Source organism: Humulus lupulus, chromosome 5 (assembly GCF_963169125.1).
Source record: "Humulus lupulus chromosome 5, drHumLupu1.1, whole genome shotgun sequence".
Lineage (NCBI taxonomy): Eukaryota > Viridiplantae > Streptophyta > Magnoliopsida > Rosales > Cannabaceae > Humulus > Humulus lupulus.
The window spans coordinates 239,561,453-239,579,925 of record NC_084797.1 but is presented as its reverse complement, the minus strand read 5'-3'; the positions used below and the strand labels follow the sequence as shown (position 1 = coordinate 239,579,925).

The 18,473-nt window shown below is 35.2% G+C and overlaps 3 protein-coding genes across 3 annotated transcripts; all 3 read right to left on the bottom strand.

The window, feature by feature from the left end:
• Positions 1-6,131: 6,131 nt before the first annotated feature.
• Positions 6,132-6,785, bottom strand: LOC133780161 (late embryogenesis abundant protein At1g64065-like). The gene has a single exon (XM_062220032.1). It carries the CDS (start codon positions 6,783-6,785, stop codon positions 6,132-6,134), a length of 654 nt encoding a protein of 217 aa, XP_062076016.1.
• Positions 6,786-10,306: 3,521 nt separating this feature from the next.
• LOC133780160 (late embryogenesis abundant protein At1g64065-like) lies at positions 10,307-10,939 on the bottom strand. The gene has a single exon (XM_062220031.1). The coding sequence runs from the start codon at positions 10,937-10,939 to the stop codon at positions 10,307-10,309; it is 633 nt and encodes a 210-aa protein (XP_062076015.1).
• A 5,618-nt stretch (positions 10,940-16,557) lies between these two features.
• On the bottom strand, positions 16,558-17,178 carry LOC133780158 (late embryogenesis abundant protein At1g64065-like). The gene has a single exon (XM_062220030.1). The coding sequence runs from the start codon at positions 17,176-17,178 to the stop codon at positions 16,558-16,560; it is 621 nt and encodes a 206-aa protein (XP_062076014.1).
• Positions 17,179-18,473: the final 1,295 nt, after the last annotated feature.

Here is an 18,473-nt window from a genome sequence, read left to right as displayed (position 1 = left end):
CCAAACATCTCCAAACTCAAAAATCAAAGTTCCCAAACATCCCCATGATCCAAAACCCATAAAACCCAAGCTTCAAATCTAACAAAAACTCATCAAAACACAAAGTCCAATTCAAGCTTAAAAACTTTAAAAACTTAAAACTTAAAACTTGAATTAACTTAAATTGAGTTGTTTCCAACTAAATCCTTCTGCTAATAAGCTTCTAATCTTTCTTAGGATCGCTATGCCTTGATCCTTACTTGAATCCGAGTCCTAGAACTCAAGTTACCTTCGAAAATACGATCGGGAGACGAAAATGGAACTTAGAGGGAGAGAGAACGTACAAAACCTTCATTTTATTTCTTAAAAGGTTACTTCAAGCTTAAGTAGCCTCAAATAAATCCTAACGCTCGGGGTCCCGAAAACACTCCCAGGGGCAAAATAGTCAAAACCTCCATAATTTCCCCCGATCATACTAACTCTCAATTTATCACCAAATATTTATTCCCATTACCCAATAACCTGGTAATGCTCTGAATACCCATTGACTCACTCCGAGTCAAGAATAAATCCCGTTGTGACTTTCCCACTAGCTTATCTCCTAGGATCGTCGCGTGCTGGGTAACCCTGGCATAACCAAAGAATAATAAAGCACCACACACATACCACGTATATGCCAAATATGTCAGAAATTGCCAAAATATAAAATCACCCAATTACTCAGAAATGGGTTCACATGCATGTTTAATACACCTAAACATGCATATTATTATTTAATAACACAATAAATCAATTATGGCCCTCCCGACCTCCTAATCAAGGTCTTAAACCTTATTAGGAAATTTGGGGCATTACATTAATTAATTGATTAGTGTTTGTAATTCGTTTTGTGCATAATACAAGTTTTAGCTGATTTACCAAAAAGACAAAAACTTAGAGCGATATGCCAAATATCTATATGTATAATTGTTTTGAACTTGTCATTGAGAAATGTAACATTGTCCATACATGCATTGCCCGTGATGTTCAAATAGAGTTAATTGCTTGTTATGCTCTAACATACAAAATGAGTATGTTCTAACAAGTGGTTGGTGAATGGCTCGTTATGTTCTAACAGAGGCTGTGGACAACTCGATATAAAAATAAAAGATGTATGGACTGATGGCTCTTGGGGTGAGAATTACCTTGCAAACTTGGTTGGACTAGACAAGGCTGAGGATAAAGTGCACAATATCGTTACTGGTAAGGTGGGTAATGATAATACCATCTAGAGAGCTGACGTTAAAGGAGTTTTTTCTATAGTCGCAGCTTGGAACGTTATTCATATAAAAGGAATTGAACATCTTCGTATAGGTTGGATGTAACACCCTGGATAACCAAGACCGTTACACTGTGTGTTTAAAATAGTGCAAGACTTGCTAATCAAGTCATTCCGACAAAGTGTGAACTCTATACCACCATCAGAGTAGGAATAAAAGATTTTGGTCACAAAGAGGCTATTTTCATTAAAAATGACGGTTTGATACATAGAAACTCAAAACAGGATTTAGATGTCTTAGTTACAACAAATTCCAAGAGTTACAAATATTTCAAGCCACTCTAATGGCAAAATATACATTTTAGGTTTCTGTCCCTGTACAATTTCTTGACCGTGGCGGCCGAGCAGCTGACAATGTACACCTCGCCCCCAGAGCTCTCGAACTCATGGTCGATTCAACCTGCCCTTGCCTTTACCTGCACCACGTAGCACCCGTGAACCGAGGCCCAGCAAGAAAGCATAATAACATAGCAAGATCAGCAACACTTATCAAATACTTCACAATGCTCAACCAAGAATTCAACATTTCATAACATTTATCCAATCAGTAATAACAGTTTGTCATCCAGACAGTCATTCAACTATATTCATAACACAATATTCACGTTCATAACCAATAGATTGTCATATCCATCAAATAACATTCAGGGTTGGCGTCCTTAGTCGCACCCTCTATTTAACACACTGTCTTCGGCTCATTAGGGCTGCCCCTAGTGTAATACTCACTGACTCCGGCCAGCTTAACCGAGCTAAGTGATAAATAAGCTGCCTTAGCTCCCAGTGGCCGAGCCGCGCCTCAGTGCGCAAATATTGATTCCGACACCCTTAGGCCGGTAATTGCATGTCCTATGGCATAATAATACCATCACACGACATGATATACAAATATAGGGAGCTCTTAGTCCCATCGTGTCCACATGACTATTCATATTCACATAACAGTGCATACATACATAGGGAGCACTTAGTCCCAACCTAACCACATACTCAGGTGCAACTTTCTTACCTGTATCCCGAGCTTCCGATGCCCCAAAGCCGCGAGCACGGTCTTCTAACCCGAGCCTCACCGAAGACCTAGTCACAACACAAACGAAACATCCTTTATCACTAACCAATCCAAAACTACTTCCCGGAACCAATCCCACACTCTCGGAATGCCCCAAATCCCTAAAACAATGCACCGAAGACATCCCTCAAATCCCCGGAGCAAAGGCTCAAAATTGCAAAATATCATGTTCTGAAAATGGCCTAGCGCCGCGGCGCCCAGCAAGTCAGAGAGCTCGCCCTTGCCCTGAAACAGCCTTGCGCCGCGGCCCGCTAGAACAGCGCCGCGCTGCTCCTTCGCGAACCCAGAAATCTGGGCTTTTCCTTGCGTTTTTCCCGAGCCTAAACCATTCCAAATCATCCCAAACAAGTACTTAAGCCCATAAATCAATTCAAAACCCCAAATGAACCCTCTAACAACCTATAAACACCACAAACAACTCCAATCACACAAACACACCCAAGATCCTTTCTTGAGTTTCAAATTCCTAAAACTCAAACCATGGATTCCAAAACTATAAATCAAGCCTCTAGAATCTTAAACCACACCAATTACGAAAATTAAACATAATCAACTCTTACCTCAGTCAAGAACCCAGCTTGAATTCTCCTCAACTCTAGCTTCAAGTCACCTTCCTCTTGATTATCCCAATTCTGAATTCATGCCAAAACCAGCCACTATCTTCTTTCAATTCATGCTTATTTTCTAAAATCCAGACTTAAAACTTACATAAATCATAGACAAACCCTTACCTCTGAGTAATCTTCACTTATGCTCAATTTAGTTGCCTTGAACCATCAAAGCTCCCCTCCTAGGTCTCCCAACTTCAGCTTTCCTCTTCTTCTCTTTTCTTCTAGATTTTCCTCACATTTCAGCATAAATCAACTCCCAACCAAGTGTTATACGTGACCCCCCTTTCCTTCAGCTGAAGTAATCCAAATCCTTGCCTAATGACCACTTTACCCTTCCATCTATTTCCCATTCCAACTAAACCTCAAGGCCCTTTTTGTCATTCCTACTTCCTTACAATTCTACCACCTCTTTTAACCAAACTTGTTACCCTCTATGGTTACTAACAGTTACACAAGTTACCAAACCTCCAGTTACCAATATCTCACAAGAACTAAATTACAAAATCCCTAAAATACCTCTAGGCTCCTCCCGAGCCGGGTATAAAATCTCGTTGTGACTTTTGAGTTATCTAGCTCTCTAGGACCGTCTCGGCACGTGCATCGCATTGATATCACCACACCCACGTGGTACAAATTACATCACATAATTATCACACTTATGCCCTTAACAGGCTAAAATTATCACATATCATAATACACATAGTCATGCATCTTAATCATTGAATTCACGCATACTTCCCATTATGCCCTCCAGGCACGCTAATCAAGGCCCTTAAGCCTTATTAGTGAATTTGGGTCGTTACATTGGATTTGGCATCACCTCCCCCCAAAGAAGATCTCTGTATGCATGTGGAAAGCTAGATTTAATGGGCTATCGTTGTATTTTTGAGTGCAATTGCTTGGTATTTCTTTGGTTTCTTGATGCAACTACTGCCTTCTAGGAAACCTAGAAACCTTAAATCATGTCCTTTGTAATGGTAATATCGCTGAGGAAGTTTAGAAAATGGCAGCAAGAGCGTTGGGATATTATCATGATTCTGGTAGAACTTGGTGGGAGACTGTGATGCAATGGTTCAACCTCTCGAAGAAATCAAGTCACAGGGGGATTCTTATCGACATAATCCCGTCTATTATTACTTAGAGTCTCTAGTTGTGTCATTGTAACAGTCGTAAGAAAGGGGTTTCTAAATCAACTTCTAGTGTTTGATTGGCATTTAGAGTTTGGATTCATAAGATTTCTTCTCTAATGGTGAAACATTGGCCTATTTCTTCAAGAGATGATGCCATTCTTCGGGCTCTCAAGGTGTTGTTTGTTGATCGTCCAAAAACTATTATGAAATCGGTCTATTGGAGGAAACCTTCAATAAGGTGGATTAAATTAAATTGAATGTTGATGGTTGCTCCTGTGGTAATCCTGGTAGCTATGGTGGAGGAGAGGTCATTCGTGGTGAAAGAGGTAATGTTCGAGGTGCTTTCTCTTCCTCTTATGGTCATGGAACAAACAATGAAGCTGGATTAAGGGCTTTGTTAGACAAAATTGTGTTGTGTAAAGATTTGAGCTTTAACCAAATTATTATTGAGAGCGACTCTAATTTGATTGTCTCTTGTTTGACTAATCTTAAGTGTTGAGATTGATTAAATATAATGGTTAAAATGTTTACATGTTAACCATGATTTTCTTCCGCCATAAATAAGACTATTAATAAACTTGTGAGAATGTCACTCATCAACATGTGATCTTCATATATTCTTAACAAAAAAAATGTATAAAGTTTTAGAATTTTGAACAATAAAATGGTTTTTGAATTAGAGAACTAGCACTTTTCTCATGGATTTTGAAAGGTGAAGACACACACCCTAATGTTTTATTTACTTGTGAATGCAAAATACACAGCAATATACTCTATTAATGGCCACTTTATTGCGATTCTTGATTATAACATACTGTTTATGGTCAGATTAAATAGACTTAAATTTGGGACCCATTCAATTTATACAAAATAGTTCACACCTAATAACATGAATAATTACTGAAAACATCATGCTCAATTATGTAACTTATATAGAAATCTAACAAAAGTAAAGCTATAATTTAAAGTTTTTTTTGTCAAAACACTATATGTATATGTCAAATTATGAATCAATTTCAATTTAATGACAAATTGCAGAGAACTTTGTTCTTGAGAATATTTATTTTCTATTCCTTATATTAATAAGCTACTTTTAAAACATCTTAGTAGTGTCTAGTAGGTATGTTATTTATTTATTCTTATTGTTTTTAAATATAATTATTTAACACTTGTTATAAAATTAGGTCAATTTGAGGCGGCCAAGACCTTAAACACTAAATAATTGCATTTTAATATGGCACACCATAATGGATGCCGTCTTTTTTGTCTCCATAAATATATATAGATATTTATATGCACATAAATTTGGTATTAATTAATTTTTTAATTCTTGTTGAGTATTTAGTTAAAAAAAAATTTTAAATGCCACATTTTAATAAATTAATAGCATTAAATTATTTTTATTAAATCAGTTGTTGATATAAATTATTATAAAATCAATCTTATATGCATTAAAAATTGGGTATATGCTGTTATAAAATTTAAATTGAAAACGTAAATGATCATAAAGTCTGTTTATTGAAAGTTGTCCATCTAGCTACTTAAAACCATGCCTTCAATTTCATTAATATATTAATTGAGGGGGTTTTTTTAATCAAGTAGTCATTAGCTAAAGAACTTAACTACACAAAAGTATTAAATTTGCTAATTTTTTTTAAATAAGCTAAATATTTATTATTTTAATATTTCATCAAATTATTATCTTCTACTCAATGTGAGGTTGTTAATGGTAATAATAAATGTATAAATACAAATATCAATCGTGATAAAAGTATTTATTTTAACAAAAATATATATATATATATAGATACAAGTTAATAATTGACAAAAACTATGTATATTATCAAGAGTTTTCATAGTTGAAACTTGAAACAATCTCAATACCTATATCTATAAATATAAAAATAAAAAATTTGAAAAACACAAAAGAAAAAAAAAACCATAAAAAGTATCACAACCAGATTTCACAAAATCATTATAAAAAAAAAACATTTAAAAAAAAAAATTAAAAACATCATATAGTTTCTTCACTTGCAATTCAAAGATTGGAGCTTGTTTTGATTGACATCAATAACAATGGTGCAGTCCATATTGGTTGACTTCTTCTTCTTCATGATGAACATGAGCTCAATTTTCCCGGTCATCGTCGCCTTACCCTGAAGAGTCAAAGTCCCGGCGGCCAAGTCCCTGCTGAGCTCAGCAGTGTTCGACAACTTGGCTGAGCTCAAATCCACATCCAAGTTGATCTTTTTGTTGGACTTAAAACCAGCCTTGCCCTTGGGAATGGTGACCTGTCCCACGGCGGTGCCGGCGTAGGTGAAGAAGACGGTTGTGTCGTCGAACTTGTAAGGGCCGAAGTTGGAGTTCTTAACTTTCATTTGGGCACTAAATTTCATGTCAAATGAAGGTGGTGATGATGACCCAACATTATTAGCTTTGTTCAAAGTTACGATATCGATATTGTTTATCCTAAGCTTGGGAGTTTTTGCTCTCATTATAACACCTCCAAAAACTCCCAAAACAATGCATTGAAACACTACAAAAATGGCTATGTAGATTGCCAATTTGATCCTCTTCTTGCGTTTTAGCTCCTTGGCGTCTGAACTTCCTGACTCTGTATCACTTCTCGAGTGCCCATTTGCTGGGGCCAAGGGAAAAACTTGCTGATGCTTCTCTGCCATTTGATTATATAAAAACAAACAAACAAACAAAAAAGAACTCTTTTTTGTGAAAATAAAAGACCTTTTTTTTCACTCTGTTTTTGATGAGAAGAGACTCTGTTATTTGTTATGATGATGAAAGAGTTGTAAGTTATATCCATATATATATAGTCTCGAGAGCTTTGAGCAAATTAGGTGAATAAAGGTATAAAAAAATGAGTGTTGAGATGGACTTTGTGGAAAATGTTGAGATGATAAGAATTCATATCGTAACGCGGTAAAGCTTGGAATTTCTCACTTCTAGATGGTCTACTAGACTTTTTTAGTCTTTCTCTTTGAGTAAAGCTTAAATTTTTTTTTAAAAAATTGGATATTAAAGAAATGAACTATTTTTTTTTATATTAATTCATGTGATAAAAGAAGCTTCGATTCTTTCCCGTTACATTGACCAATCACCAAATCCCCCGGTTTCAGGTCATAATCTGATATGATATGATATGTATAATGATACCATATTATTCAATGAAAAAATTCATTGAAATCCAACATGTGAGAGTTTTATTGGTGTTGTTATTTATTTTAAATAAAACCCATGTAACGGAAATGAAGCTAATAAAAGACTTTCATGTTTTGAGTTCTAAGTTTCAAATGTTTATTGAAAATTTTATATTAGAATAAAAGGTCGCCTGCAAAGTTGGTCCAAAAGTGGGTTCTATTCTAATCGCCCCAGTCACTACGGCAGTTCAAAGTCAAAGAAAGTACTATAGTTATCTGTAGTTAAACCTCTATGAATAAGCAATTTTTTTCTAAGTTGGCTTGATTTGGACAACTAAGCTTTAACAAATTTTTAATTTTATAACTTTGTTTAAGTCATTACTTCAATTAACATATTATTTGCATATCTAGAAGGTATCCCACGAATTGTCGTATTTGAAGAATTTTAAGTTATTATTATTATTAGGTTTTATATTTTTTTGGACCCTGTGTTTTTTCCCATTATCTGTTTGGATCCTGTGTTTTGACAAATTACTTTTTAGACTATATGTTTTGTAAAATGGTTAAAATAGAACTCTAAACCCGATTTTGGTCAATATTTTCTCAACTAAAATCACAAATAATTTACCATACTAACAATTCAGAACAAAAATAAAATTATTCAACTTAAAAACTGTGTTGTTATATTTAATTTTTTCTTCATCAATTGAGTTTAGGGTTCTATTTTAATAATTTTACAAAATATAGAGTCTAAAAAGTAATTTGTCAAAACACAGGATCCAAACAAATAATGAGAAAAAATACAAGGTCAAAAAATATATAAACTATTATTATTATTATTATTATTATTATTATTATTTTGAAGTTGATATAACACAGCTTGTTAAGAAAAAAGAGCTGAAATGATTTTGGAGAAAAAAAAGACAAATAGAAGAGCTGACTAAACATCTCCAAAGTGGTCTCTATAAAAAATTAAAAAGTTCGAATAATTAGTAAATTTTGTATGATTCTCTTTAATTACACTCTTTATTTTAAAAAAAAATTAAGATATAAATAATTATATTTATTTCAAACTACTAATCAATTTTATTTTTTAATAAAATAAAAAAACACGATTTAGTCAATTCTCTACATCTGGAGAGCTAAACAAATGTTAAAATAACTAAATATAAATTATAACCAGCCTATTAATTAAAGCGATCAAAAATATAAAATAAGCATTTTTTTTCCAAGTGTAAAAAGGGATACATGTATATAATTTAATAATTATTCTCTTTGAGATGCTCTTAGCTAGAAAACAAGTCTGATATATTGGAGTCAATAAAAGTAGACTCCTACCAATGAGTGTGAGGAATGAGTATCTCGTTTTCACTCAAATCCTCTTATAATATTTAGTTATACTTTCATCAATCTTTACACAAAATAAAATAAAAAGTTGGCACAATCCCATTTGGGATATCGTTTCATCTAATTTTTCTTGGTCAATGAGAGAAGTATTTGTTCGAGATACGATGATTCCCACTAAAATAAAAGTCGATACTTTATCATTACCTCAATGAAAAAAAAAGTTCTAATATATATAGTTTCAATCTTTTAACTTTTACTACTCAATTTGTCACAAATAGCTTTATATATATATATATATATATATATGATCACTTGCATTGCATAGTCACAGGGACATTTCTTCAAGCCATGGTGTGGTGGTGCTTAACCACAGCATAAGTCATATTATGTGTCTAACTGTGCCTGAAATCCTTTGTCTATACTATAATGAGTCAAGCCATACTTGCTATATTTTCTAATTTGGAGCATACATATTTTCTAATAGATTAGATAGATAAATATCAGTAATGATATGGCTATTATACCCTGTAATGACAGTTTAACTTGACTAATCACATTTATTAAAACAAGTATCATTATAAAACACATAGGCTTATTCCTACTAAAAAGTAGGAATTGTCAAAATCTTGCATCTACTTGTTCATTAATTCTCATAACCACAAGAATCCATATTATATTATTTTCTTTTCTTCTAAAATATAAGAAAGTAACAAAAATATAACTAATTAAGTGAACAAAAAATATAACTAAGTAGAACAAACTTCAATCAAAGCCTGAGTCAATTCAGATTCTGTTACTCTTGCATCACACAGCTGCATAATATTCTCATGTCCGGATCCATGAATTGAAAAATGTCCACAATGTTTAGCATAAATATCTCTCTGCATGGCAAAGAAGAAAAAAACTATCAATAATTATGATGATAATAAACAAATGATTTCACTATTAACTTTTATGAATATATGTATAAGTGGTAAATTTAGCAGATGAAGCTTACAAGTGACGTGAAACAGCTGTTGAGGAAACCAGTGTATTTGACATTATCATTCTTCGAGCTTTCTTTGTTCTTAAGCACGATATTTTTAAATCTGATCGAAATAATTATTCTCACGCTTTATTGTAGTGTGTATATCGTCTAGCTTTTTTTAGCTTAAACATACTCTTCAGAGCCAGGTGGACACGTCTTAATTTTTGGACTGCAAAAGAAGCATAATACAAATTGGGCTTTATGGGCCTGCGTTTGCACAAGCTACATGTAATTTTGCACCCTTGGAATGGTACAGAGAGAGACTCTGGCTTATTAACTTATCAAGCTAAAAATCCTTTGAAATGGTACTCAAATTTTCATGTATGGACTAATGAATCGCATTGTTACACTTTAGCAAGAATATAATTCAAGAATTTGCTGAACTTACTGTAATTCACGGGATTATTAATTATCAGGTTAAAAATACTAAAAGTAAGTGTGATTATAGATATTAAAATTAAGTATTTAGGTGATAATAAAATCATAAAAATTTTAGTAGGAAAATAAATTGTGACTAAAAACTAATATTTATTAGACCTAAAAATTTATATATTTGTGGCAAATAAATCATAAAAAATTATTAATTAAGAAAACAATTACATTATCATGAATGGTACTGATATTATACAAATGAAAAATTGAAATGTAATCAAACAACTTTTTAAACACTCTTTTATTTACATTGCAAACTCTTTACGGTCTTTTGAGCCACATCAATAGTAATAGTGCAGTTCATGTTGATCGACTTCTTCTTCTTCATGATCAGCATCAGCTCCACCTTCCCGTTCATCCTGGCCGAGCTGCTGAGAGTCAACGTTCCGGCGGTCAACTCACTACCAAGCTCAGCACTGTTTGGCAATTGGGTTGAGCTAAACACAACAGTCACATCGTTAATCTTCTTGGTGGACTTCATTCCAGCCTTGCCCTTAGGAATCACAACCTGTCCTACGGTGGCTCCGCCGTAGTTGAAGTTGAGGGTGGTGGCTTCAAACTTGTACGGCCCGAAGTTGGTGTTCTTGACCCTAACTTGGGTCGAGAAGCTCCCATCAAAAGAAGAAGCATTTGTGGTCAATGTTTGGAGCTGAGTGTTCTCTAGCCTCAGCTTAGGAGTCTTAACTTTCATGACAGTTAGTGAAAAAGCCGTGATAACAATGACCTGAAAAATTACAAAAGCAACCACATATATAGCAATTTTGATCTTCTTCTTGCGTTTGAGCTCCTCGGCTGATAAACCACCTGATTCTTGATCGCTTCTGGTGTAACCATTAGCTGGTGCAAAAGGGTACTCTTGGTTCTTTTCTGCCATTGTCAATATTGTTTGATTTTGCAGCAAGAAAAATAAATCTTTTTCTATCTTTCTCAGATATCGACGAGGATGAGAGTTGGTAAGAATAGTTTATCGTTTAGTGTTGAGTGTTATCATAAGTAATCGTTAATGTTATATTTATAGTTGAGTTGTGTGAGAGGACTGGTAGTTTTCTGATCAGGTACTGTGCTGTGATTGAACTACGCGTTTAGTTTGAAAATATTAAGTAATTATTAGTTTTTTCGTCATGACTTCTAGATAGTCAATTGCTTACACAAAGAATTTGTTTATTTATTTTAAATAATTAAGTGGAATTGAACTATATAATATCATATTTGATTTTTATAGAAACTTCTTTATGATGATGATATATATGTACACATGATGTTACATATTATAATAACTTTTTTTTAATCTTTGATAAACATATATTCAAAATAAGAACAACATTTAATGTATTATTGTAATATTGGTGTAAACAAAAAAACTTCAAGAAGATCATATGACGAAAACATCCAAGAGAGCTCTGCATCCTCTCAGCCTCCTCATCCAGATGTGGCTGAAAATGAGCTACACTTGGATTTTGAGGAAGAAGAAATGGACTCCGAGACGCTGAGGACAATACTGATTGTGTTGCAGGAAGAGTTGGCCAATATGAGAGCTAATCAAGAGAATACGGCGGAGACCTTGGCGCTGCAGCAGAGGGAGATTGAGCGTCAACGTCAGGAGCTGAATGAGCAGCAGACGAACATGGACCGTCGGAAGAGAGATACCACGGCTGCTTTTGAAGCAGCCATTCAGTTGGCTCGAGGACAAGCTGCACCGGCCTCTCAACCAGATCAGTCACCAAATGCACCACCGCAACAGGCCCCTAATCCGAGTCCTCCGCTCCAGTTAGCAAGCCCTAAAAGGCCAGAGCAGCCGCCTGTTGCTCAGGATGATGTCCCAATTCGGGATTGTTGATCCCAAAAGAGGGTGTTTTAATAATTAAACTCGCAAGTGCACGAATCGTTTCGAAATATAATGTTCATGTAAGTACGAGGTCGAACCCATGGGAGTTGACTAACATCAAAAGAAACTATTTCAAACAAAGCAATAATATTCTAACCTAGTTCCAAATATTTGATGAGATTTTGTTTTAAAAAAAATAAAAGACAAGTAATAAAAAGATTAATGATTAAATAGAAAAATGGTTTTCAAATGAGATAAGTAAAATAAGATTATTAAGATGTTAGAATCCACAAAATGCAAGTTCAATAGTATTTATAAGTATATTGATTCCCAAGTTTAGATATAGTTGAAATAAATCACACTATACTTTTTTTCAAAATATATTTTCTTATTCAAGCACAATTTACTCTTTCAAAAATGTAGGATTTTTCTTCACTTATATAAGATATAATTTCTAAGCATTAGTTGTGTTACAACCTAATGAAACTACAAAAAATCAAAGGGATTATGTTTAGGCAAAATATGATACTTATGCTCTAAGAATTAGATGTGAACAATTTAATGAAAAACATTTAATCAAAGAATATCATATTTTTGCATAATGAAGAACTAAGTGTAATATGCTCTAACACTCAATAATAGATGAAAAATGCATATCTTTGATAGAAAAATCCATAAACAATATTACACAAATAGGAAATCAACATACAATAAAAAAAATACTATCTAGTTACATTTTGCTTCATCATCATCTTAATAACCTTTGAAAAAGATTAGAAGCTCATAACTAGATAAAAATTACAAAATAACATACTTGACATGCTCTTCAAAAGATGAAAATGGTAGATAGAAAATAGTGAAAAGACGAGAGAAAAATATGTGTAGAAGATGTTGAAAAGATGAAGAAGAAGAGCTCCCCAAATGGTCTTACAAGACTCTATTTATAGGCAAAATATGGAGATTAAATTAATCAAATTAAAATAAATAAATTGATTAATTTAATTGTGTTGGAAAGTGGCAGGATAAATAGAGTAAATGTAAGAGTATTGGAAAGATGAAATGTTTGGTTGGGTAAAAGATTAGTGAAAAGCTAGGGTAAAAAAATGAATTAGGAATGTTTATTTAGGTGAGAAAAATAGGGAAGAGTGAATTGATATTTGAGTGAAAAATATTGGGAATGAAAATGTGATTTTTTGGGTCTTTTTGTGGCTGTGGCAGAGTGGGTTCGGTTTGGGCCATGGAGCTGAATTGGGCCTGGTGGGCCTGGGAGAGAAGCTTGGCCATGGGCTGCTTTGTTGAAGAACCAGGCGGCTGGGCTTGGGCCTATATTATGTGATACGTGATGTGCATATGGAAGGCTGGTTGATGAAGAACTGGCGTGGAGGCTTCAGGATGCTATATGTGGAGAGAAGTGGCTGCTTTGTTGATGACATGAAGTGCAATGCTGAGGAGAAGGCAGGGACAGGTGGCGCTGGTGGAGTCTTCGTGGTACTGTAGCAGGCGGACAAGAAAGTCTTGGAATGGGCCTGAAAAAATGCCACTTCCTTGCTTTTCTTTTACAAAAATGTCATTTTTTTTTCACCATTCTTCTTGCTTTTCAAGAGAAATAGCATGCAAAAAATTCCCTATAAAACAAACATAAATTAAATTAAAACTAAATATTTTCAATAATGAAATATACAACAAAAGTTCAATGAAAATATTAGTTAAAATTTAATTTACTTAAACATTTAAGCTTAAAATTTCATCTTTTTACTCCTAACTTAACAATATTAATTTTAAATAATTAAACCATAACATTTTACAATAATATAACAATAAAAACACACAAAAATCTATAAAATTAAAATAAACCTAATAAATTCAAAATTACTTAAAAACTTAATAAATCAATTAAAAACTCAAGAATTAAGCAACAATTAGCACATAAAAAGTGGTAAAATAACTCTATTTTGTAGAGTTATCAGGGATCCTGAGCAACAGCCACCCTCTCAAGCTGGTTGTTACAATCCCCAGCTAGAGGCAGAATAGGGCCGGGCAGCCTCCCCGAAGCCCTAGACGCCCAGGGGGCGATGAGCCAAATCCTCCGAGCAGGGGGCAGCATCCTTATGCTAACAGAAGGCACAACGAATCAGGCTCTGTGGTTAGGGCCACCCCACGAAATAATAATGCATGGGGACCCACCGAGCAACGCAAGCCTCCCCCTGACGCTCGGGAGATGCCAGCTAGAGGAGGAAACAGCGTGACTAGCCGGTCACGCCATAGTCGGTCGCAGTTTAGGGACGACCATGACTATAATGAGGCCGATTTCAGCAGGAGGAAAGTTGGTCGTGGACATGAGGAAAGAAGTGGAGACAGGAACCCCCCTCCAAGAGACAATAGGCCTGCGAGCCAGAACGCTGGGGGGCAGCCTAAACAGCATAACGTCTTTGACCGAATGGGCGCTAGCGAACAAAGGCGCAGGGATGATGATCTGAGGGACGTGCTCAACGACAGGCGTGAGGGGCACGATGAGTATGCTCCGCCGACAACTGCAGCCCCGGAGATCCCAGACGCTGTTCAGGCTCAAATTGATGTTCTGAATCAGGCGGTACAACAACTGGTGGGAAACCGAACATCCCACATTGAGTACGATCGGAGGAGAGACACTCTGTTTGTGCAGAGGATCGCTGTGACGGAAACCCCCATCAAGTTCAAGATGCTAGTACTACCGAACTTTGATGGGTACGGGGACCCAATATCTCATGTAAACAAGTTTGAGATACAAATGGATATTCAGAAGGTGTCGGATGATGCCCGCTGCAGGATCTTCCCCGCCACCTTATTTGACACTGCTCAGGAGTGGTTCTTTAAGTTCCCTCCTGCTATTAGATTATCGTGGGAAATGTTCGTAAATGAATTTTACGAACAATTTTACGCGGGTCGCGTACACCCCATTAAGGCCAACCAGCTGGTCGAGATCTGCCGAAAGAAGGAAGATCCCTTAAAGGAGTAAAAACAGTGGGCGACGAGGGAAAAATGATGGCTCTGGGGTTAGGCATCATTCTCCCCTCTGGAACAACCTAAGAAGGAATGGGGTAAGGAGTACCCAGGAGTTTCTGGATTAAGCTAATCGATACATCAAGCTCAAGGATGCAATCGCCAACGAGGGGAAGTCTCCTTCGAAAGACAAGGGATCAAAGGAAGATCCCGCCAAAGCCGCCAATGGGTTGGATAAACCCAATGGCAACGACAAAGGCAACGGGAACAGAAATGGCAAAATTGGTGGAAAAAGGGCGAGCAAAGAGCCGTCAACATCTGAAAATAAACGCCCAAAGGAAATAGATATGAGTCGAAATTCACCAACTATACGACCCTTGTTGAGAGTAGAGCAGAGGTCTACCAGGCGACCAACTCTAATGTCCCATATAAGCGACCCACACCTATAAGGAAGGATATCTCCAAGAGAGATACAACAAAATTATGTCGTTTTCACAACGACTACGGACATGACACCAATGAGTGTAACCAGCTGAAGGACGACACTGAGTTCCTGATTAGACATGGACACCTAAGGAGATGCGAGCCGCTGGAGGGTCTCAACGAGAGGCTCAAGGTGGCAACGAGCAGGCACCTGCACGCCAACGCTCTCCACCTTTACAGCCAGCTCCTATGGCAGGTACGTTAATCACCATCTGTGGCGGCCCACACCTTGCAGGAGATAGTGGGAAGGAAAGGGAGCGGTACGCTTGGACCTTACGCCACGACCAGGACATCGAGTTGATGAGTGTGGAGGATCGAGCACCTAAAAAAGCTCGAACAGAGGAGGAGTTGATAACCTTCTCTTAAGACAATGCTCAGCACGTTCGATTCCCATACTCCGATCTGCTGGTCGTTGACGTCCAGATCGCCAACATGATGGTTAAGAGGGTGTTGGTTGACACAGGGAGCTCAGTCAACATCTTGTATAAGTCTTCACTAGAAATGATGAAGTTGTCCGTCATGGACCTGGAGCCGTGCAACCAAACCATATATGTTTTTTCTGGCGAAGGGCTCGCGTCGACAGGGTCGATTAGGCTCCCAGTTACAGCAGGAACTGCGCTTGCGAACATGACATTACACACTACTTTCATAGTAGTTGATTATCCTTCTGCGTATAATGCTGTAATTGGGAGGCCTAGTTTGGTCGATCTGTGATATGTTACCTCGGTTTTCCATCTTGCCATGAAATTCCTAACTGACACAGGGGTAGGATGCGTATTGGGAAACCAACGAGAAGCGAGGGAGTGCTACAATGCCTCGATATCTAAGGCAAAGAAATGCAGATCGAGGGAAACCGCCGGGAAAGAGTTGCAAACGACCATAATAAAATACTAAACTTACTGTAATTCACAGGATTATTAATTATCACGTTAAAAATACTAAACATAAATGTGATTATAGATATTAAAATTAAGTATTTAGGTGATAATAAAATCATAAATTTTTTAGTAGGAAATCAAATTGTGATTAAAAAATAATATTTATTAGACCTAAAAATTTATATATTTGTGACAAATAAATCATAATAAATTATTAATTAAGAAAACAATTACATTATCATGAATGGTACTGATATTATACAAATGAAAAATTGAAATGTAATCAAACAACTTTTTAAACACTCTTTTATTTGCATTGCAAACTCTTTAGGGTCTTGTGAGCCACATCATGGTAATAGTGCAGTTCATGTTGGTCGACTTCTTCTTCTTCATGATCAGCATCAGCTCCACCTTCCCGTTCATACTGGCCGAGATGCTGAGAGTCAACGTTCCGGCGGTCAACTCACTACCGAGCTCATCACTGTTTGGCAATTGGGTTGAGCTAAACACAACAGTCATATCGTTAATCTTCTTGGTGGACTTCATTCCAGCCTTGCCCTTAGGAATCACAACCTGTCCTACGGTGGCTCCGCCGTAGTCGAAGTTGAGGGTGGTGGCTTCAAACTTGTAGGGCCCGAAGTTGGTGTTCTTGACCCTAACTTGGGTCGAGAAGCTCCCATCGAAAGAAGGAGAATTAGAAGCATTTGTGGTCAATGTTTGGAGCTGAGTGTTCTCTAGTCTCAGCTTAGGAGTCTTAACTTTCATGACAGTTAGTGAAAAAGCCGTGATAACAATGACCTGAAAAATTACAAAAGCAACCACATATATGGCTATTTTGATCTTCTTCTTGCGTTTGAGCTCCTCGGCTGATAAACCACCTGATTCTTGATCGCTTCTGGTGTAACCATTAGCTGGTGCAAAAGGGTACTCTTGGTTCTTTTTTGCCATTGTCAATATTGTTTGATTTTGCAGCAAGAAAAACAAATCTTTTTCTACCTTTCTCACTCTATAGATATCGATGAGCTAGGATGAGAGTTGGTAATAATGGTTTATCGTTTAGTGTTGAGTGTTATGATAAGTAATCGTTAATGTTATATTTAATTATAGTTGAGTTGTGTGAGAGGACTAGTAGTTTTCAGATCAGGTACTGTGGTGTGATTGGACTACTCAGCGTGTTTAGTTTGGAAATATTAGGGTCTGATTGATTCGCGATTAGAAAACTGTATTTTTGAAAAGTAGGATTCTGAAATGAAAATCTGAATTTAGTGACTGAAAACATATATCTGAATATGTGATTGGTTCAATGTCAATAAACTGTTTTTGAGTTTTAAAAAGCTGAATCTGTGATTGGGATTAAATTTGAAAATATAACAGAAACTAAATACGTGATTGATTTAGCTGAAGGTAAAATTTAATTATATTGATAAATTAAAATTTAATAATAGTGCATTAATTAAATTCATAACAATATTGCATTGCCATTAATTTTGATTTTTTTTATAAATTAAAGTTATATTTTTTTAGGACATGATTGATTAGTGATTTAAAAATTGCATTTTGGAAAAGTATGATTCTGAAAAAAGAATCTAGATTTAGTGTCTGAAAATATGTTTATGAAAATATGATTGAATGTATTGTGCGTTAACTATTTTTGAGTTTTATAAAATTGAATAATTTTTTGGTAGAAAATCTAAAAATTGAATATGTAATATATATTTTTTATTTTTGGTGTAATAATAATTGAAGTGAAAATATATTTTTTTATTTATTTGTTGTAATTTTTATTTGATCAATGAATTTTTTTAGCAAATATATTGTAAATTAGAATTAAATTATATTCTGTTATATGATTTTATAATTAATTATTTTACTAAATTTATATAGATAAAAATTTTAAAAAGTAGATTGATTTGTAAAAATGACAAAAGAAAAAAAATCAAGACTGTAAGAAAAATAAAAAAAAAATTAGCAAGAAAAAAAAATATTTTTTTAAAAAGTAAGATTATACTGAAAACATGAAATTTTCGTTTTCAAAATCCTTCATTAGAATTGAAGTTGTTTTTGGAATTAGTTTCTAAAAATGTTTAACCAATCAAGTTTTATTTGTAGGTCCCACAATTTTTAATATTTGAAAAGATAAAATCATATTTGAATCTTATACTAATCATGCCCTTAAGTACTTGTTAGTTATTTCGTCATGACTTCTAGATAGTCAATTGCTTACACAAGAATTTGTTTATTTT